Genomic DNA, 20424 nt, shown 5'->3' with positions numbered 1-20424 from the left:
GGGTAAAAACTAACTGTTAGAACGTACATAGATGTTCTACTTTATAGACTACACAATAAACGTATGCTAATGCTAATATACGTTTTGTCAAAACATAATTATACAATTTCTTAATTTCTAATTCTTTTGCTGTGGGTATAGTAGACTAATAGTGACTTCATAAGATGCTTAAAATAATTAGTTACACCACTTTTTCTACATAACTTTGTCTGTCAACATACTGTTAAATGTGTTCTAAAGAAATCGCCTTTCCACTTATGCAAATTCTTTTTAATAGTTTGAAATTCAAAGCTGACGTCATAAAAAGTTTGACAAATAAAATGTGAGCTTGTCAAAAGTAATTTGTATTTGATATTTTGCTAGAGGGGTATTTCCATAATTAATTTAAATAATTTTGTTGTTATGTTTTTATTAAAATATGAAAATTTAACATAACTTTATTTACCGCAGGCATCCTTATCATAAAGTGACAGGATCTGGGTATGTATGTTTATACTGAAAAATCTTCCTAACCGCTGAACCGATAAACTGTTATATTTTCTAAAGTCTAAAAAAATAAAGTTGTTATGGTTTTAAACAAATAAAAATAAGATAAATCAATAAACCTGCATGTTTGTTATTAAATTAACAAAATTACCTCTTCTGGTGATTAGAATTAGTGGTTGAAACGTTTGAACCAATCAAAATTCTATAAAAGTCCCCAAAGTTGTTAAGTCGTCGAATAACAAAACGTTATAAAATACTTTAGGGACTTGTGTAATAAAAAACTCAATGTCCCCTCCCTCACTAATTTTAACACTTGGTCAAAAGCCGCGATTACACACTATAAAATATTTGTATACTCCTATTTCCTCTCCCTGGCATCCCTACCATCATGTTGAATATCCACTCTGGAAATATTTGTATACTCCTATTTCCTCTCCCTGGCATCCCTGGCATCCCTACCATCATGTTGTGTATCCACTCTGGAAATGATGTTGTAAACGTATAAACTTATTAAGTTCCTTTCATTTGTTGGTGACTTTAATCTACATAATTTGTTTGCTACATCTAATAGCTTTGCATAATTTATGCCAAAATTTTCCACTAAACTAGAGAGAGAGAGAGAGAGAGAGAGAGAGACCTTCAAATCAGGGATCTAAAGGGATAATACAATGGCCGATAAATTGATGTCCATTCCCAATGATGAGTAAAAAATGAGACTTGCTTAATAATTTACATAACATGTTTAGAATATTTAGCAATTTATATACAAGCGGCTACCCCTGTTATCTAGGGTCTCTGTATTTAAAGGTGAAATAGTAGTTATTGAAATATTAAGCTTTACACAAAAAATCTTACTACTTTATAAAAGAGATAAATAAATTATAATGGAAATTAAAAAATAAGCCTTAAATTTGGTTTGTATTTATCTGTCATTATTAGATCTATACAGTATACATCCATCTGTCTATATAGCTATCTCTTTATATAGTTATTTATCTATCTAACTTTACATATCTATCCATCTATCTATCTAGGGGAGGCCCGAGTAAATATAACTGATGGTGGAACAACTATCTATCTATCTAGAGTGATAGGCTATCTATATATCTACAGTAATAGGCTATCTATCTATCTAGAGTGAGGCGCGAGTACATATGACTTATGGTGGAACAACTATCTATCTATCTAATAACTATAACTATCTATCTATCTAATAACTATACCTATCTATCTATCTAATAACTATACCTATCTATCTATCTAATAACTATATATATCTATCTATCTAGAGTGAGGCCCGAGTAAATATAACTGATGGTGGAAGAACAAACCGAATAGTTACAATCTCTGGTTCTACAAATAATATTATCAAGGTAACCTATTTTCAGGGTTAAGACAATGGCTGATGAATTGATGTACATTCCAATAATGATGCATTAAATTACTCAATACAATTAGTGGTTGAAACGTTTGAACACTCAACCGATCAAAGTTAAATATAAGTCCCCAAAGATTAGACTACTCAAACTTTTGAAAATCCTCAAATTATTAAGCTTGGGCTATTTGTATATATTTTTGTTTATGCTCTATGTAATAATCTTTAGAAATATGTTTATTGAAATCTATACATTTTTCCATCACATATTTTTCATGTTTTATTCATGAATAGAATACATATAAATATTACTCAAACAAGGATGACAACATCCATAAAAGGAAACGGTAGGATAAATGAACATTAAAACTTGAAGAGTGTCAAAACTGAATAGACAGAAAAAAGTCTAAACAAAACTGTAAGTAAATTAGATGAAAACGGCTAAATACAGGATTCTAGGCTTTCAAAATGGTAGCTAGCTAATCACCTTGCAAAGTTTGAAATCGATAGATCAATTCTTATATGCTTAAATTATAGGTAAGAGCTATCCGTTACCTATGTATGGACGGACCGACCTTAATTATAGAAAAGTTACGTTTTCAAAAAGGAAACATTTTTAAGTAGAGGGATATTTTCATTACAATATATTTTCTCTAAAAAAAAGATTTTTTAAAATCTTTTTTTTTGATTATTTTGCCTTTAACTTTTTTGTAAGTCAAATTAACTGTTTTAAGTTTTATATGCAATTCTTCATTCTAGTTAATTAAAAGTATCCTGTAGTATGTAAAATGTACATTGTTTTATGGTTTATTCCTTTTCTTGAAGCTAAACATTCTATATCTTCTTATTAATACTTCATTTATTCTTTGATTATTTATAGTGTATGTGATCAGTCATTAAAACTTCATAAACAGTTCATAATTTAACAAACAAACTTAAAATAAATCCTGTTTGTTTTTCATTGTGAAGGTTTTTGCAGATACATAATCCATAAGAGAAACTTTACTGGCATTTGACACATGAAGATAAATAACTAGAAACAAAAGTTTTCAATAATGTTTTTCAATGTTCTAAACTTGAAAATAAGTTTCTTTTTTCTTGGGTTACAAAGTTGGAGCTTATAAAAGTCAAGATGCTCTCTCCAATATGAAAATGAAGAAAATTAAAGTGGTATGCATATTTCTTTGTGTTTAGCGAATAAATGTATAAGTATAGATGTATAATACAGACAACTACCTGGCCAAGTGGTGGAGACTCTTTTTGTCTGCTAGTTACTTTCTGTTTATTTTTTTTTGTAGGGATTGGCTGTGTTTATATTTCAAAGACCCAATACAAAATAGTGCATGTCCCCTTTATTCTTTTACTTTAATGTTTAGCGCAACTTCTTTATAATCAGTTCTAAGCATTTTGTACTCATTGAGACTGATATCAGAAAAAAGATAAATTTTAAAAGCAATAAAGTGCAATTTTGAATGAAATGTTTAATTTGATTATAATATCTCCTCTTCTATGGTCTGTGCATCTTAATTCCACCTTGAAATTCAATAATTTTCATCACGAACCCCCACCCTTCCCCCAACCATATAGATTATGCATACCCCCTTATAATTCTTGATGCCAAATTCCCCCCTTTATCCACTTTTAACCAATAATAAAGAGATAGGTAAATACAGATTTTATGCAAATTTAAGTGATGATTAAAAAATTTTAATGTTATATGATTATGTTCTCTCTTACGTCGTAGGAAGTTATATTTATTGATGGATTTTAAAAATTTAAATGACATAATAAGTGATTTGTTGACATTACGGGCTCTCTTTCCTTTTAGGGCTCCCTTTAAAAAGTTAATAGTTGTTCATCGCTTCGCATTTAACCAGCTTCCCTCGGACATTAAAATGAAAAATTATTGAAAACCAGAATTGTTAGCCAAAAGCGGCCGAAATCCCGAACTAAAAAAACTGGTATTAATTTTATGATTTTATTTTAATAATCGTGGGAAATTGTCTGTAATTCGGTGCTATACATGGTTTTTCAGTATAAAATTTAATTATTGCTTAATTCTTGCCGTTTAACTGAATGTAAATGTAGAGCTTTAAAGTATTGATGTAGATTAAGTTGAAATTAAATATTCTGGCATACACACACACACACACACACACACACACACACACACACAAACATAAATGCATACACTAACACTACACACACACACAAGCACACAGAACCGCCCACACAAACACACACACACAGGATGAAAGTTTGGCAGGAACTTTGGCTGAGCTTAGCATTAATCTGGTAAACTTTTGCTGCGTCTAGGGCTAACAACATACTCATACCCTCCCCCCCCCCCCCCCCCCCAATATTCATAGGATCACAGATTAAAATTCTTAAAGATGGATATTTTAAGAAAGATTTTTAATGGGTATTAGAATTATCATTTAAATAAATTACATGTTACATCGAAATTTTTGGTTTGATTTAAATAAAAAGGCTTTAGATGAAAAAAAATTGTTATCCTCAAATTGGCAATAATTACTTTAGGTCAAGTTAGGTTAGATTGTGCTAGGTACTGGGTAGCCATGAAAGATTTTGAAATCGTATGTAAAGTCTCCGCAGGGTTATGGTCATCTTGCAACATCAGCTTTTTAATTAGGAATTATTATATCTATCCCTGTATTTAAAATGCCCTCCTAGCCTCACTTTATAAAATTCAAGCTTTAAGATCGATCGTTTCCAAATTGTACATCAAAATCAGTAGGTTACATTCTTGTTCCTTTTTTAAACTGTTAATTTATTTTTCATTAATTCTTCAAAAAAATACATAATTTGTATGCATTCTTGATATTAGATAGATATAGGGCCAACTGGCAATGTAACTTACCCCCAAAGTAAGTTCTTGATCATATCAGGAAAGGATAGTAAATTAATTATACGTCCATTGTCCCGTCACTTATGAAAATGGATCTATTATTACTTGGATGTTACACCTAATTTTCATGTTCTCTATTAAAGTGAAACTTACAGCGGTAAAATAACAATACTCTCATCCACTCCATTTCCCCCATCCCCTCCTACTAGATCAACTAACTGACCACTAAAGGATTTTCAATTTAGCAACCAAACTCGACGAAAATTTTCCCCTATCAAAATATCCACTTATATTCAATACCAATTCAATAGTGTCTCTAATAACTATTCAGAATTAGTGTAGGTTTGACATTGGCAAAACGTTTGACAGTCAAATTTAATCTAAATTAAATTTTGTTTTTCAGGCGATTGAATTGATTTGCAACAAATTTGATGAGGATCAGAATAGCTTGCCCGGAATAAAGGTACCATTTTTCGCTGTATCGCTGGTGAGGCAAAATTGTATCTGAAAAATTCTCCAAAATCACAGAAAAAATCTACAAAAATTATATAAAATCCTAAGTTAATAACCATGTCCTTTACAGTAAAAAGTACTTTATTTTGTATTTAGCTCAAGATCTCACTAACCACTGAATTGATTGGGTACTCAATTTTAGTTCCCGTTGTGGTTTTAGACAGTTTAATTCTTCGATCTAAGTCTTGGGATGGTTTTAGGATTTTTTTCCTCCCTTTTTTACCCTTTTAATACAGAGCCCTTAGAGACTAGAGGCGCAGTTGCTCGTTCTATATTTACAAAATGTCCCTCTGTTTTTTTGTGTTCATTGTGATTTTCTCGGGTGCTGTTAGCTTTAGATGGAAAGATATGTTGTTTCCAATTACAATTGCGCGTCCATACATTACTCGCTCTGTTCATATGTCCAGAGAAAAGTTATTTACTAGGCTTCTATATGAGATAGACTTCTTTGCAAGATTATCTGTACCAATTAATGATTATAAATCTTCCGATATTTACACTAAAATTATTAATAATATATTGTTTACAATTTCTTTATTATTACTGCTATTACTGTTATAAACATCGTTTTATCGTGTTATAAAGTTTTTTTTTAAATGACTAATATTTCTTTTTTTTAGTTAGTTGGTAAGGCGCCCATCACTTTTAGAATTATTGTTCCAGCATCGTTGTGTGGATCATTGATAGGTCAGTTATTTAGCAGCAAAGCTGTTCTACAATTAGGACATGTCCGTCGTCCGTACAGTATATCTCTGTTGCATACTATTGATTTCAATCTTTGTACGGCTTAGCACCTCTGCATATATTAATTACCAAAAATAACATTTGTCCATGTTAAAACATGTTAATTTTTAATTGTCCTGTTGTAATGTGTTTTTTTTGTTTAAATATAATTCCTATAAAGGGTAGGCACCATGTAATAAGAATAGCATTACTATTTAACTAATTCTAAATACGTTAGTAGGCATCCTGTATCTAAGTATATCAAAATATCAAAAATAAGTGAAGTTTCATGAAATTGTTTGTGTTTAATTCTTTATTATTAGTTCTTTTAGGATTTCTTTTCTGATTGGTTAACCAACGAAAAAATTACGTGTTAATTTCATTGAAAAGATTACTTGAAGAAAAAAATATAATTTACGTTTGTTTTTAAATATGATTATTTAGAATAACTAATTTAGAAAATTAATTCTAGATATGTTAGTTTTGAATGATTACTGATTTTCTGCAAAATGATTTGGTTTTGTTATCTACCTAGAATTTTGGGGAATAGTTCCTTTCGTGGCAACGCCCCTTAAGGGGCGATTCGTCGTATTTTCATAATGGCTTTTGATAGGTTATTTTAGATTAGGTTAGGTTATATTGGGTTAGAGCCCTCCGCAGGGGCTAGAAATAGGAGAAAATATACTGTGAAAAAAAAACGAAGATTTGAATCTTAAGGAGCGTTGCCACGAAAGGGACTATACCCGAATTTTGAAGTAAGTATTTCAAAGATGGATAAAAATGAGCAGCTATACATGTTTCATATTTGTCAGCTGTCCCTTGGAATAAATAAACTTCAGCGGCTAAAAAGCATAAAATAAATACAAAATATAATTGTTTAATCGACGTTACTTGCGATATAAAGAAGTAAGGTTATTTTGTTTACCCATAAAGATCTCATTAACCACTGAACCGAATAAAATCTTTAATTAAGGGATGTTTTAAAATAATCCCGATTTTTGAATTCATTAAACAGTGCTAAATAAATTCAACCCTTCTATAGATTAAAATTATTGATATCAATTACGAATGAAAGAATTTTAAAAGTTCTCCCTTTAATTAAGTGCTTTAAATAAATAGGGTCGTCGGACAAAAATATCAAATCAAAATGAATTTTCTCAATGCCTGTTAAGAAAATATAAACCACGATAAAGAGAGGGGTAGGTTTCTGGTAGAATCCGTAAAGGTGTGTTTTTTAAGGCTTGAAAATAGTAGTAGAACGATAATATTCATTAAATATGTGTATTTCTTATTGAAAAGAACTATAGACAAAGTTTTTTTTTTAAAGTTAACATAAATTTATATCTTTTTACTACTGTTTTTTACTTATAACACATAACCTTTACGGATTTTACCAGAAACCTACCCCTCTCTTTGTTTTTATCCTAAAATATACTCTTTATAAATAGATGATAAGATTATGAACACCAGTTTTATGCTTTTTGTTCATAGTTTTTGTTATACAAGAAACTTTTACTAATTTACTTTTTGTGAACCCCTACATATTAATACACACCAGAGCTGGATCTTTAAATCATTTCAATGGTGCGCCAAATCGGGGTGAGCCAAATTTCAGCCAATCACAGCGCGGCTTTTCGTAAAATGCTTTGCTCTCATTGGTGGAAAGTTGGCTCACCCCGATTTGGCGCACCATTGAAATGATTTAAAGATCCAGCTCAGAAGATAAATAGATACAAAGAAAGATATATAAAAGTAACAGGATGTCTGTCTATTTTTAGCAAAGGATCTCGAATTGCTGAACCGATAGGGTTCTCCTTTACAGTATAGATTCTTGTAGGTTCAGGAAGGTTTATAAAGAAGGAGGGTGGATACGGTACCTCCACCCTCCCAAGAGAAAAATTAACCCCTTTACCTACTTTACAGTTAAACATCTTACAGGTCATGGAAAAGTTTATTTTAATTTGGGGGGGGGGGGAGTGGGAGACGGTACCTCCAGCCTTTCAACAGAAATCCTATCCCCTCTACAATATATTCATTTTTTAAAGCTGAAATTTGGGGTGGTAAGTCAACTCACCCGCCCCTAGATGCCGAAGCTAGTGAAAGTGGCTGACTCAGTTTATGACGTCAAAAAGAATTAAACAATGAGAGGCCAGTATACACTGTAATTGACCAATTGTAAAATTTATAATGTCATCTCATTGGTTAATTTTTTTGACGTCATAATCTGAGTCAGCCACTTTTACTAGCTTCCTAGAGGTCCCTAAAAGCGCAGCTTCTTGTAAAATAAAGAAAGAAATATAAATGAAAACTAAAAAACATTGTGTTTTACATATGTGTATTGTATATGTTATATATGTATGTAGGTACATGCATTTCAATTTGTTACAAACATTTCTTCAAAATTAAATCTACTCACAGACACACACACACAACCCCACACACTCACATATACACACACTCACACACACACACACACACTCACACACACACACACACACACACACACACACATACATATATTAAATTTGTCTAGTTGTTTGTAGTTCCTAATTACTAAATTACTTGATTACTTTTTCTTTTAACAATTTGTTTATCTTACACTTCTAGATAAATCTAATGCTGTATTTACTTTTTAAGAGCATGCCATAGTCTTAAAAAGGTTTTTAAATTAAATTTTCAGATTTTCTTTCATTTCATGTTATTTTTGTTTATTATTTCTTTTACTCATTTTCTCTAACTCTTACTATTTGAGTAATGTTTTTTTTCTACTTCTTTGCGGCACTTTAAAAGTTTTCTTTTAAAATATATAATATAAGAAATAATAAGACATTTCTTTTCTAGTGGCAATTCCACTTGGGAGGATGGTGATTCCCTCCCCCCACATTCCGGGACCTACGAGAAGATGTATTGTAAGAGAGAACCATATCGGTTCAGCGGTTATTAAAATCTTGGGTTTCAGACAGACACAAACAAAACCTCTTACTTTATTATTAGGATTGCCTATTATTAAGAAAATTAAGAAACTTTCTCGAAAAAGAATTCTTTATCTATCGCTCTTAAAACTGAAATTCTCAATCTCTGCGATATTTAAGTCTTTAATTATTTTTCATTTTTACTTTCTTTTTTTGATTTTATCTCTTTTACTGTCTATCTATCTATCCAAGTTTAAAAACTATCTTATCATTCCCTGAGAACCCAGAATATGGTTCAAACATCTTTCTAATTTTATATTTACAAACTTATTTCAACTCTGGGTAGATGGGTTTATTCATAAAACATCCCAATATATTTTATCTTTGAAAGATTGTATTCATCAAATCTCATTTAATATTATAAATCTTATATGAAATTTGGCAAAATAGGTATATTCATTAAATAACTTTTAATATTTTCACTCTTATTTAAACTTTGTGTAAATGAGTATATTCATTAAATATATTTTTATATATTCCCAATCTCATATCTCATTTATATTGTCAATGTTATTTTTAACTTTTACAAAAATGGGTATATTCATTAAACATTATTGAGTGATATCATTTCTAAAATGATAGCCTTATCCTTAGAAATTCAGATATTTTCATTGACCTAATGTAATATATGGATAAAATTAAAAAAACGCCTTCTAACCAATAACAGTGTTGGATTGTTCCTATATTGTGTTCTTTTTAGTGATCTGGGGCCTAGGACAAACGCAGGAGTCCCAAACATCGGAGTGGTCAAACGCAGGAGTGGATATTTAACCTAACCTAACCTATTTTAAACCATATTTTAGTTTTTTATTGCCTAACCCCTGCGGGGGGCTTATTTATATATTGATATCTTAACCTAACCTAACCTGTATAGAAATACTTACTTAAATTAATATCTTAAAACTCCTGCGTTTGTCCACTCCGACGTTTGGGACTCCTGCGTTTGTCCACTCCGACGTTTGGGACTCCTGCGTTTGTCCTGGAACCGGATCGGGATCTACCGTATCTATTTTATGAACTTTTAAAAAACTCCCCTTCGTGAATTCGGACCTTCTTTTGGTCTGGAATAGTTTGTAGATTAATATTAATCTTTTTGTATGGATCTAATGAAAATACATTATGCGCCAGGCGGATAGGTCAAAGTTTATTTTAAAAGGAATCGGATTTTTGGCCGCTCTTTTTTCTTCTTAAAGTACCTTTTCTTAGCTTTGCACCAAGATTCTAGTAGATGTAGGGTTATCTACTATGAAACTAAAAAGGATTTCTTAAAGTTAGCTGTTTTCTTGTACCATATCTCAATATTTGGGAGGGAGGGGGGGGGGGGGGCTTCTTTCTCCCGAACAGACTTAAACCTGTCCCGGATAAATAGAAAGCTTTCACTTAAAATTTTGTATTTATCTGCTAGTAAATCATCTTAAGTAAAACAGTTCACTCACATTTTATGATTTCTCTTTTTAACTTTGTGACGTTTCTTTTAATACTATTAAGAAGAAACTTCAAAGTGAATCAATAACTTTTTTTTTTACGTTGGAATATACAGACGTAGTATTTACATAAGCTTTTGGGGATTGGTCATGAAATCATAAGATTAATTAGAAAAGCAACAAAGCCTTTCTGAGATATCAAGAGAAAATTTTAAGGCAGCTTTATGTATTAACTTTGTGCTATAAGACTAACAAGACAAAGGTTACATTCTTAAACGCTAGCAGACTGACAGACAGACACTAAAGAGTTATAGATTAGATCAATGAAAATCATTGTCTTATGTAAATAATGTGCAAATTCCTCTTAATTATGAAAATTTAATTAATAAGATATTTGTCATTTAGACTGAAGATGGGGCTATTTTGTTCAACGAATTATATTACCAATTTATTGCTATAAAAAAATACATTAGTTTCACTCTGGTGAATTTTTCAGTAATTTCTTTCAGGTATTAAAGTAAAACAGTAGACTTTCAATTGAGTCTTTTGAATATAAGCCAATAGCGTTGTGAATATTAACACATCCAAGTAGCTACAAAAGAGTAGAAAGCAATTTGTTAGCAGATGAAGAAGTATTTTTCTGTTTTGTATATCTATACTTATTATACATTTATTTTTCAGGTAAAGGAGGAACGAGGATTAAAGATCTTAGAGAAAAAACTGGTGCTTCAATTCAGGTAAATTCATTTGCCTCTTCTGCCATCTAGTGGCAAATTTTTACACTAAAATCTTTAGTAATGAAACCCCTAAGCGTTATCAGACTCTTATGGCATCTAGTGACAAGTTTTTACACTAAAATCATTAGTAATGAAAGCCCTACGCGTTATCAGACTCTTGTGACATCTAGTGACAAGTTTTAACACTAAAAACATTAGCAATGAAAGCCCTACGCGTTATCTGCCTCTTATGCCATCTAGTAACAAGTTTTTACACTAAAATCATTAGTAATGAACCCATTCTCGTTATCTGCTAAATATTTCCATTTAGATATTAGAATAGAAAACTTTTAGGGTAATTGAAAAAAAATTCTAATCTTTAGGATTATTTTCTAATATATATTAAGATGAGCTTTAACTCAATTTGTAATAGCTCTTAATAATTCTACAGAATAAAATTGGTATTAGCGTGTATTCAATATCTTTTATTCATTACAAGTGAAACTACTCTAAAACTCGTGTATGTTTCTACACAAATTTTTACGTCATTTAAAGTTATTTAAATATGTAAATCCAAATCAAATCAAAACATTCATATCCTCTAATTGTGTTTGATTTTTTTTTGTAAAACTACCGAAAAGGAAATCTCTTACTGAATGATAATACTGAATTTTTTTATTAAAATATAAAACTAGAGGGGCATGAAATTTATGTAACTCTGCCCACAGGGTGGAGACCCTGTCTTGATTTTATATCGAGTCTTTGAAATCAGCTAACAAAGCCAATGCATACAAGATATACGTGGATATACTGACAGGGGAAAAATTTTCGTCAATTTAGCTTAATAATATGAACCTAATTTATTGGTCAGTTCGTTCATCCAGTAGGAAGGGAGAGGATGTGTAATAGAGGGGAATAGGGGTATTGTTATTTTAGCTAGCTACAAGTTTCACATTATTAGAGTACTTGATAATCTGGTGTAAAATCCAATTAATAATAAATCCATTAAATCGAAGAATTACTACTGACGTTTAAAGCTCAATGTAAGGAATTAGAAAAAAAGGTTTCATTTTAACGAAAATCCTTACTTATTATTTATATTTCCTATATGTTTAATGTTGTAAGTCTTTAAAGTACTAATATTTACTCAAACTTCTAGTCAATTGCACTTATTAAGTTTAACTGTTGACCAAACGCATAATATAATTGTACGCATATTTAAAAATAGTTTGACCTAATAAGCGCATTTGACTGGAATCTTGACTCACAACTTTACTATTCACTTAATTAAATTTTAATACTTGAAACTAATTACTATTTTTTTATTGGTTTATAAGACTAAATAAAAATCTTGATACTTTCTTATTGAGTTACAATAAATTGGGACAGCTTTTTTATTATCTCTATATATATAGTCTTAAGATAATCCATGCGATCACCTTTTTATCTTATGGGTAGAATCCCTTTAATAAACCACTGGAATACATATACCCTACCACCTCTGGATCAACAGTGTCATTAGACTATTCTGAGATGATAATGAATTTCTTTAAATTTAAGAAATAACGAATGATTTTTCTGCTGCCATATTTTGAATATTATACTCATAAATTGGCGCAACAATTAAATAATATATCTATATTGAATAACAGCCGAGAAAATCACATTTACCATGTATCGTTACGGACTGACGGACGGACAGACAAAGTAAATAATTTTGCTTATTACATAAACAAAAAGTATGTAAAGAACATTATTGAAAGATAAATATATTTACACCTTTTTGCCAATCATGAATTTAATACCTCGATACATCTTTTTATCTTCACAAGAAAATTTATGTATAACCTATTAGACCTCAAAGAAGAGTATAATTCAAATGCAAAGCTTTTATATAATTAGAGTCGATTCGTCCGTACGTAGCGGTAAGCCATTTCGTTAATTTAGACATGTTATAGACTTCTCCTATTAATTTGAAACCTTGCATGATGATTTTTATAACAGTTAGGTACGATTTAGAAAGCATTTCAACTCTATAATCGTTATCAGAAAGTTTGTGCGTCCATTTAAAATATACTGTTGTTAAACTTTTTGACAACAACTTTTTATATGTTATAGTTATTATTACAAGTTTTTTAAAGCCAGCGAATGAGAGAATGTGTTTATTAAAAATTTCCAGTCCAATGTCCCCTCCCTCCCTTCCATGTTGTTATTTAACTCTCTTGCTCTCAGTTATTAATATTTCATCATGTTTTTATTTCTTATAATTCCTTCGTTGGAATGGAATTATTTTTTTTCTAGGGTATTTCTTATTCTTACTAGCGACTACGCCCCTAGAGACCTCTGGAGGGAAGGGCGGGGCAGAGTTGATCATCCACTTTTTATTTTAGTTTAAAAAAAATATTTTTTTTGTATGTGTAGGAACAGTTTCTTTTTGGAAGGGTTCTTCCCCAAAACGATGTATATAGACCTTCCTTGGACTTATGAGAAGCTTCACTATATGGGTGAAGTCTTAAGCTACAGAGACACAAAAAGATAGATAGAGAGACATCCTGTTACTTTTATATAAGGATTTAATTCTTAATGTTAGGTTATGTTTCCCTTATATCGCAAATGGACTACAAACGAACAAATTACATACAGGCGAACGTTCTGTACATTATAGATCATTGTTTAATAAGAAAAACATCAAAGTACTCATAAAGAAATCTAGGATTGATAAATGATAAATTATCTACCATATAACTTTTTATCTTAGTCTGTTTAGCGTAAGTAAATAAATAATAATCTCATTTATTATTAATGTTCCATACTTACTTTTTTCAGTTTTTTTTCCAGAGTAAAAGCATCGACTAGTGCAACAAAAAAAACACATTTTGGTTCTGAATGAATAAAACAGTAAAATATTATACAGAAAACTGTTAATTCATATTCACTTCACGTAATACCAATTGTTATAGAGTAGCTATGCTCCCTGCAAAATATTAAATTATAAAGGAAAGATTATTAATCTATTTGCACAGCTAACATTCTTCCTTACTCATATGATTTAAAGATCATTTTTCATATTGGAGGATTTTTTTTCATTATTTATTACATTTTAATTTGTTCTTTACAAGTTTGAATTAAATTAGATAAATTAAAAGATAAAGATGCAAATACAAAGTTAAGTAAAAGTTATCTCTCTCCCCCCCCCCCCCCCCCTCCCTCGCCCCTGTTTCATTTTCTTTTGGTAGTTCTTGAGACTTTGGGTTCTAGGTACATTTGTTCTATAAACAAAATATTATACATAGATTATCTTTATTAATAAAACTGCTGAGCTCATAGCATCTATGGGCTTTCCATTTAAAGGGCTAGGGATGGTAGACAAATAGCCTAAACCCATCCCAAGATTAAAATCTAAAGTAGAATAATTTTAAAAATTTTAAAAAGCGAAGCTTTTCTAAAAGTTAGGGTCGGTCTGTACGTCCGTCCGTCACACACGGATAGCTTTTTTTGTTAATTTAGGCATGTTAGAATTGTCTTATCTATTTCAAACTTTTAAAGGTGATTCCTTTAGTAGTTAGGTACTATTTAGAAAGCGTAGCAACTCTATATTCATTACAAGAATGTCCGTACGTCCATTTTAAACATGTTGATTTTTTACTTTTTTAATAAAAATTTTTATGTGATCTAATCATCCGATTGATCTGATTTTTGGTTTGTTGATTCCTGGGACAACAAAGTATAATGTTATAAGCGAAGCAACTCTATAATCAAGTCCTAAAAATGTAAATATTGTAAGTTATATTCTGATTATTCAGTTCTGACACTATACAAGTGTTAATGCCCGTTGTCCTACTGTTTCAGGGCCTCGCTTTTATGGATGTTGTCATCCTTGTTTTTATATGCAAATCTAACATGAAATTGTTTGGTCCTTTGTTTCAGCTCCTTTCAGCAAAAAGTTTTGAGTTTTGTGTCCTAAGGGATTGTAAACTGTGGGCAAGGGTCGAGACTTTACCTCAAAGGAGTTCACAGCGGCTAATTAGGCTTTTTGTGCTGGTTCTATAATTAATTTTAATCTTTCTATCTTACCAGGGAGGGAGGACACACTGGGATGTAAATTACACCAAAGGTTTATAACAACATCATCTTGTTCGCTAATTCCAAAGCTTGATTTTGATTTCAATTCATTGTACAAATTTTTTAACTATTAATTTTAATCTACAGAAGGGGTAAATGTCACCGTGGTTGCATATCTTTTTATCATTCATTGTCTTATCCCTTAAGATCCCTGCTTTCTATCTCTCTCTTCCTATTTAAACCTTCTTTTTTTCTTCTCTCTCCCCTTTCCCTGACTTTTTTCGCTTTCTTTTTCTCTATTGATAAACTTCTTGCCTTCTCATCTTAATTTACCAAGGAGAAAGGATTTCAAAACTTAAATTTCATTATATTTTTAAACAAAAGTAAAATACAGTATTTATTTTTACAACATAAACCCCTATTTCTTATTAGTATAGAGTTTGATAAAAAAAAAAAGGCAGAGAAAGAACAATGAACTGTAAATTGTACTGGTACCCAAAGTTTATCATCATTGTGGATCCATATCTATTTATCTTCCATTGTCTTATCCCTAAAGATCCCTGAAGAAAATCCCATAAAGTTTTGACAATAATTGACTGAAAGGCTGCACATCCCTTGAAATTCCCTAATTATACCCCTGCCCCCTTTCTTAAAACTTAATTTTTATGTAAACTTTTAATATGTTTAAATAAAAAGATTATTTAGGGATATTAACTTTTCATTAATTAATGTTTACTTCAAATGGATTTATAAGGACAATTCTGTCCATTAGAAGGAGAGCTAACAATATTGTTGAACTTGATGAAAACTAGTAAATATAGATTTAAGACAAACCATAATACCCTAGTTTTGAAGTGGCCCCGCATCTTACAATCCATATGAAATGAAATGAAATGAAATATTTATTTTATGACACATAGTAAAATAGGCATACATATATACATGACATAAATAATCACAAACAAGCAGTAAAATTGATCATGATTAATTAATTACAGTATAATAACAAGGTTAATAATATCCACATAAGACAAAAAAGTTAATATACGTGTCAAAGGACTAAATAATCTCTCTCGAGGTGATATTAGATAGCCTTTGCAAATATCATAGAAAAATAAGCTAAAAGGTAGTGTGAATCTTTTTATTAAAACGAGAAAGTAAACATTTTATAAGGGTATATTACAGGGATATGAATAGAGAAAGGATTTGCAGACGGAAATGGTAGGATGATTGTGTGAGTGTGTGTGAGTTCATATTAATGATTAAAATACTTATAATTAAGTAAAGAATGGAGAATTGATTAATCTAAGGCTTGTAAAACAGACAACATAGAGGTTTTACATTCTTAGGTGGCAAGAACGACAAAGTAGTCTATTACATGTTATATCTATTCTTGAGAGAATACATTTTTTAAGCTGCTTCTTAAATTGATTTAGGTTTAAGGCATTTTTTATATTGTCACGGTCATTAAAACTATTCCATGTATTAGGTAGAGAACAAAGAGGAAGCCTCTCTACTAAGTTGATTCTGGAAAAAGGAACAGTGAGATTATTATTGTTCCTCAAATTATAGTTACCATTTAATTCCCCCCTTCTTGGCCACATATTATTAAAAGACCTGGGCAACAAGTTATTTATGTACTCATAAATAAATTTTAATTTAAAATAAAGTGATAAAGATTCAAAGGGTAAAATATTGAGCTCTTTAAATAAAGGTCGAGAATGACTATAATAAGTTGCTTGCTTAATACATCTTACAGCCATTTTTTGTTTTGTTATGATACCAGTAAGATTTGAATGTGATGCACACGAATAAATAAGGATTCCATAAACCAAATGACAATGAAAAATAGAGAAATACAGAGCCTTGAGGGCTTTTTCAGTAAGTAGACTTTGGCATTTTCGTAGACAAAATAATGATTTAGAGAGTTTTTTGTTCAACTCATTTATATGAACTTTGAAATTCAAGGCTGGGTCCAGAAAAATACCTAAAAATTTTATAGCTGGAATATCACTTTCATGGTTGACAAAGTCAATTCTATGTCTAAGTAAAGGGTTAGGGTAAAGGGTATTTGGTTCATTATCATCAAAATAGAGATTGATTTCATTCCAAGGAATAAGAGAGGGGGTAGGATAAAATATAGTGAATTTTGTTTTGTTGGGATGTAATGACATTTGATTAGCCCTAAACCACTGGGAAATATTTTTGAGTTCTGCATTAACAAATTCAACAAGCTCATTCAGGTTTTTACCAGATGCTAATATAGTGGTGTCATCACAGAAGAGAAGGACTTTTAAAAGTGTTGTTTTAGGCAAGTCATTAAAAAATATAAGAAACAAAATAGGACCTAATATGCTACCTTGGGGCACTCCACTATCTATCTCTAATGGATCAGAATCAAAAAGGCCAAATTTAACAAATTGATTTCTACCTGTTAAATATGATTCAAACCAATTGAGCATATTGCCATGGATGCCAAATTTACGTAACTTCATCAGAAGAGTATTTTTGGGAACACAGTCAAAGGCTTTACGAATGTCACAAAAGATTCCAATTGTATACTCCTTGTTATTCATAGCTTTACTAACGTGATTAAGTAGGTGAATCATGGGATGAAATGTTGAGTTATTTGGCTGGAATCCAAATTGTAGTTCATCAATAAGATTATTTTCAGAAAGATATGCTTGCAAGTTAATAGCAATAAACTTTTCTAGAATTTTTGAAAATATAAGAAGTAGAGAAATTGGCCTGTAATCATTAAGATTAAAAGGGTCTCCGCCCTTTTTGAAGACAGCAGTTACTTTTGCAATTTTAAATTGGTCAGGTACCGAACCAAGTTCAATTGATTTATTGAAAATATGGCATAAAGGATCTAAAGGCTCACATAGAATGAAAAACCTTTAAAATTATTAAAAACTTGTTTTTTTATTGTTTTGCAACGAAAAAAAGATTTATAAAAAAACTGATTCAAGTAAAAAATAGAGAATAATATATTTCATAATATTCATAGTAATATGTCAAGATTTTTGATTTCTCAAAGACAAATTTAAAACTTCAAAGTTAATTTTCAAATATTAAAAAAGAAAATTATCCATAATATTTAATATTTAACTCCTTCCTTATTAAAACCATTTAGAAATTTGAAATTACCATGAAACGGGTAGATATATATATATTTTTTCATTTAGGTTGGAACTGAGATGCTACCAAATTCAACAGAAAGAGCCGTAACTGTTTCAGGTGAGTTATTCATTTTAAAAACGTAGCTTTTCTACACGAATTATTGTTATATCAATTTTTTGAATAAATACAGAATATACGTGGATATTATGACAGGGGAAAATTGTCGTCAATTTAGGTTGGTAACATAACACGAAACTCTCGTATTGGTCAGTTCGTTCTTCTAGTAAGATGGGAGGGTATGGGAGGGAGTGGAAGAAGAGGAATCGTTATTTTAGCCCGCTGTGTGTTTCACTTTATCAGAGAACATGAAAATCTGGTGTAAGTAATAATACATCTATTACTTTATGTATGACTAGCGGCTACGCCCCTAGAGGCCTCTAGTGGCACTTTAAATGTTGTTGTTTGTTAAAGTTAATTTTTTATGTAAGATACCACCTTATTTGACGTTGAAGTCTCCCCTAAATTTTTAAAATTTTTGATTTTTTTGTCATTTCTCTTGGGAGGGTGGTGGTACCCTCCCCCAAAATAGTTATAAACCTTCCCGGGACTTATGAGAAGCTACCCTGTTAAGGAGAACCCGATCGGTTCAGCGGTTCGCGAGATCCTTCGGTACACACAGACAGACACACATACAGACAGACAAACATCCTGTTACTTTAGAATAAGGATGTAAATATTGAGAGTGTAGAAGGAATGTCTTGACCAAAGTACAGGCATTACACACAAATAAACAATAAATATTTTAATAAACACCGTATGTTGTTGTTTAATTTACACAAAGTCAAAGATCTAATATATCCTTTTTTCTCACGTAGCTTAGAACATGGAAGTCCATGTTTTTATTATTAAATAATCGTCTGTTTATTAAGAAAACCAAAATAAAAGAGTTTACAAAAAACAGATTATATCAATTCGATGTAAGTTAATCATCTACATAAAGAGTTTTTAAAGAAGAGATTATATTTTTCAATGTTAATAATTGGTTAATAACTCTGAACTCAAATTGACCTAACCTAACCTTACCTAAAAAAAACAAGCACACAAACAAATAAATCTCAACACCTTTCAAATTATTAATTTATGTCAAAATCAGAGGATCGGAGTAAGATATCAAACAGATAGCAAGATATCAATAGATAGCAAAATATCAAATAGATAGCAAGATATCCAATAGATAGTAAGATATGAAATAGATAGCAAGATATCAAATTGATAGCATTATATGAAATATAGTAAGATATCAAACAGATAGCAAGATATCAAACTGATAGCAAGATATCAATAGATAGCAAAATATCAAATAGATAGCAAAATATCCAATAAATAGCTATATATCAAAATTGGTAGCCAGATATTTAATAAAGTGTATGTTTAGGTGGAAGCGAAGCTATCACACAGTGCATTTACAACATATGCAACATTATGACTGAGGTAAATTTTATGAAGTTCAGATTAAGCAGGGAAGGGAGAAGACATTGGACTGTAAAATAAACTAGGCTGAAACAATAGAACTAAAACATGAAACTATTTTATGAATGTAACATAAAAGTGAAGCATTATAAGGATTTAAATCATCAAAATATGTATACAAAAAATCTTTTGATCACACGAGCTTCATAACTAAAGGTGTTAAGTTAATCCTTATAATAAAGTAACAGGATGTCTGTGTGTTTGTGGGTCTGGTTTTTTTACTTTTTCTTTTAAAATATAAAATAATAAATTGGGTTATCAAATTCGACCCCCCCCCCCCTCCTCAAGTGCCTCTAGATGCCTCTAGGGGCGTAGCCGCTAGCAGTTCAATATAGCAACATTAAATACACAAGACTCGTACCTAAAAACTCTAAAAATTCAAATGAAGTTAACTTTTATTTAGAAAAGCATTGAATTTTATATTAATTTTTTTATATGTAATTGATATTTAAAGCTTTAATGACAAACTCATACAAGCTTTGAATTACTACATTGAAAAAGTAAATATGTAAAAACATTTTTATGTTCTTTCCTCTAAAGTATGACAATGTCATGTCAAACATAAAATCTGTTGTAAACTCTCATTTTTTTACATTTTTTGAAGCGTAGCATTGCTGCATGCAATGTCAAT

General features: G+C 30.5%; 1 protein-coding gene across 2 annotated transcripts in view; it reads left to right on the top strand.

The window, feature by feature from the left end:
- LOC145327100 (poly(rC)-binding protein 2-like) overlaps positions 1–20424 on the top strand; it is an 86392-nt gene that overhangs the window by 30139 nt on the left and 35829 nt on the right. For both annotated transcript variants that reach the window (XM_080170626.1, XM_080170627.1), the window contains exons 4-9: positions 1776–1859; positions 5134–5193; positions 5864–5930; positions 11044–11099; positions 18329–18380; positions 19699–19754. In XM_080170626.1, coding sequence (XP_080026752.1) covers positions 1776–1859; positions 5134–5193; positions 5864–5930; positions 11044–11099; positions 18329–18380; positions 19699–19754 — 375 coding nt within the window. The remainder of the gene's footprint in view (positions 1–1775; positions 1860–5133; positions 5194–5863; positions 5931–11043; positions 11100–18328; positions 18381–19698; positions 19755–20424) is intronic.

The sequence above is a fragment of the Acartia tonsa genome, chromosome 8 (assembly GCF_053477335.1).
Source record: "Acartia tonsa isolate MP-2025a chromosome 8, ASM5347733v1, whole genome shotgun sequence".
NCBI classification, from domain to species: domain Eukaryota; kingdom Metazoa; phylum Arthropoda; class Copepoda; order Calanoida; family Acartiidae; genus Acartia; species Acartia tonsa.
This window is presented reverse-complemented; position numbering and strand designations above follow the sequence as displayed.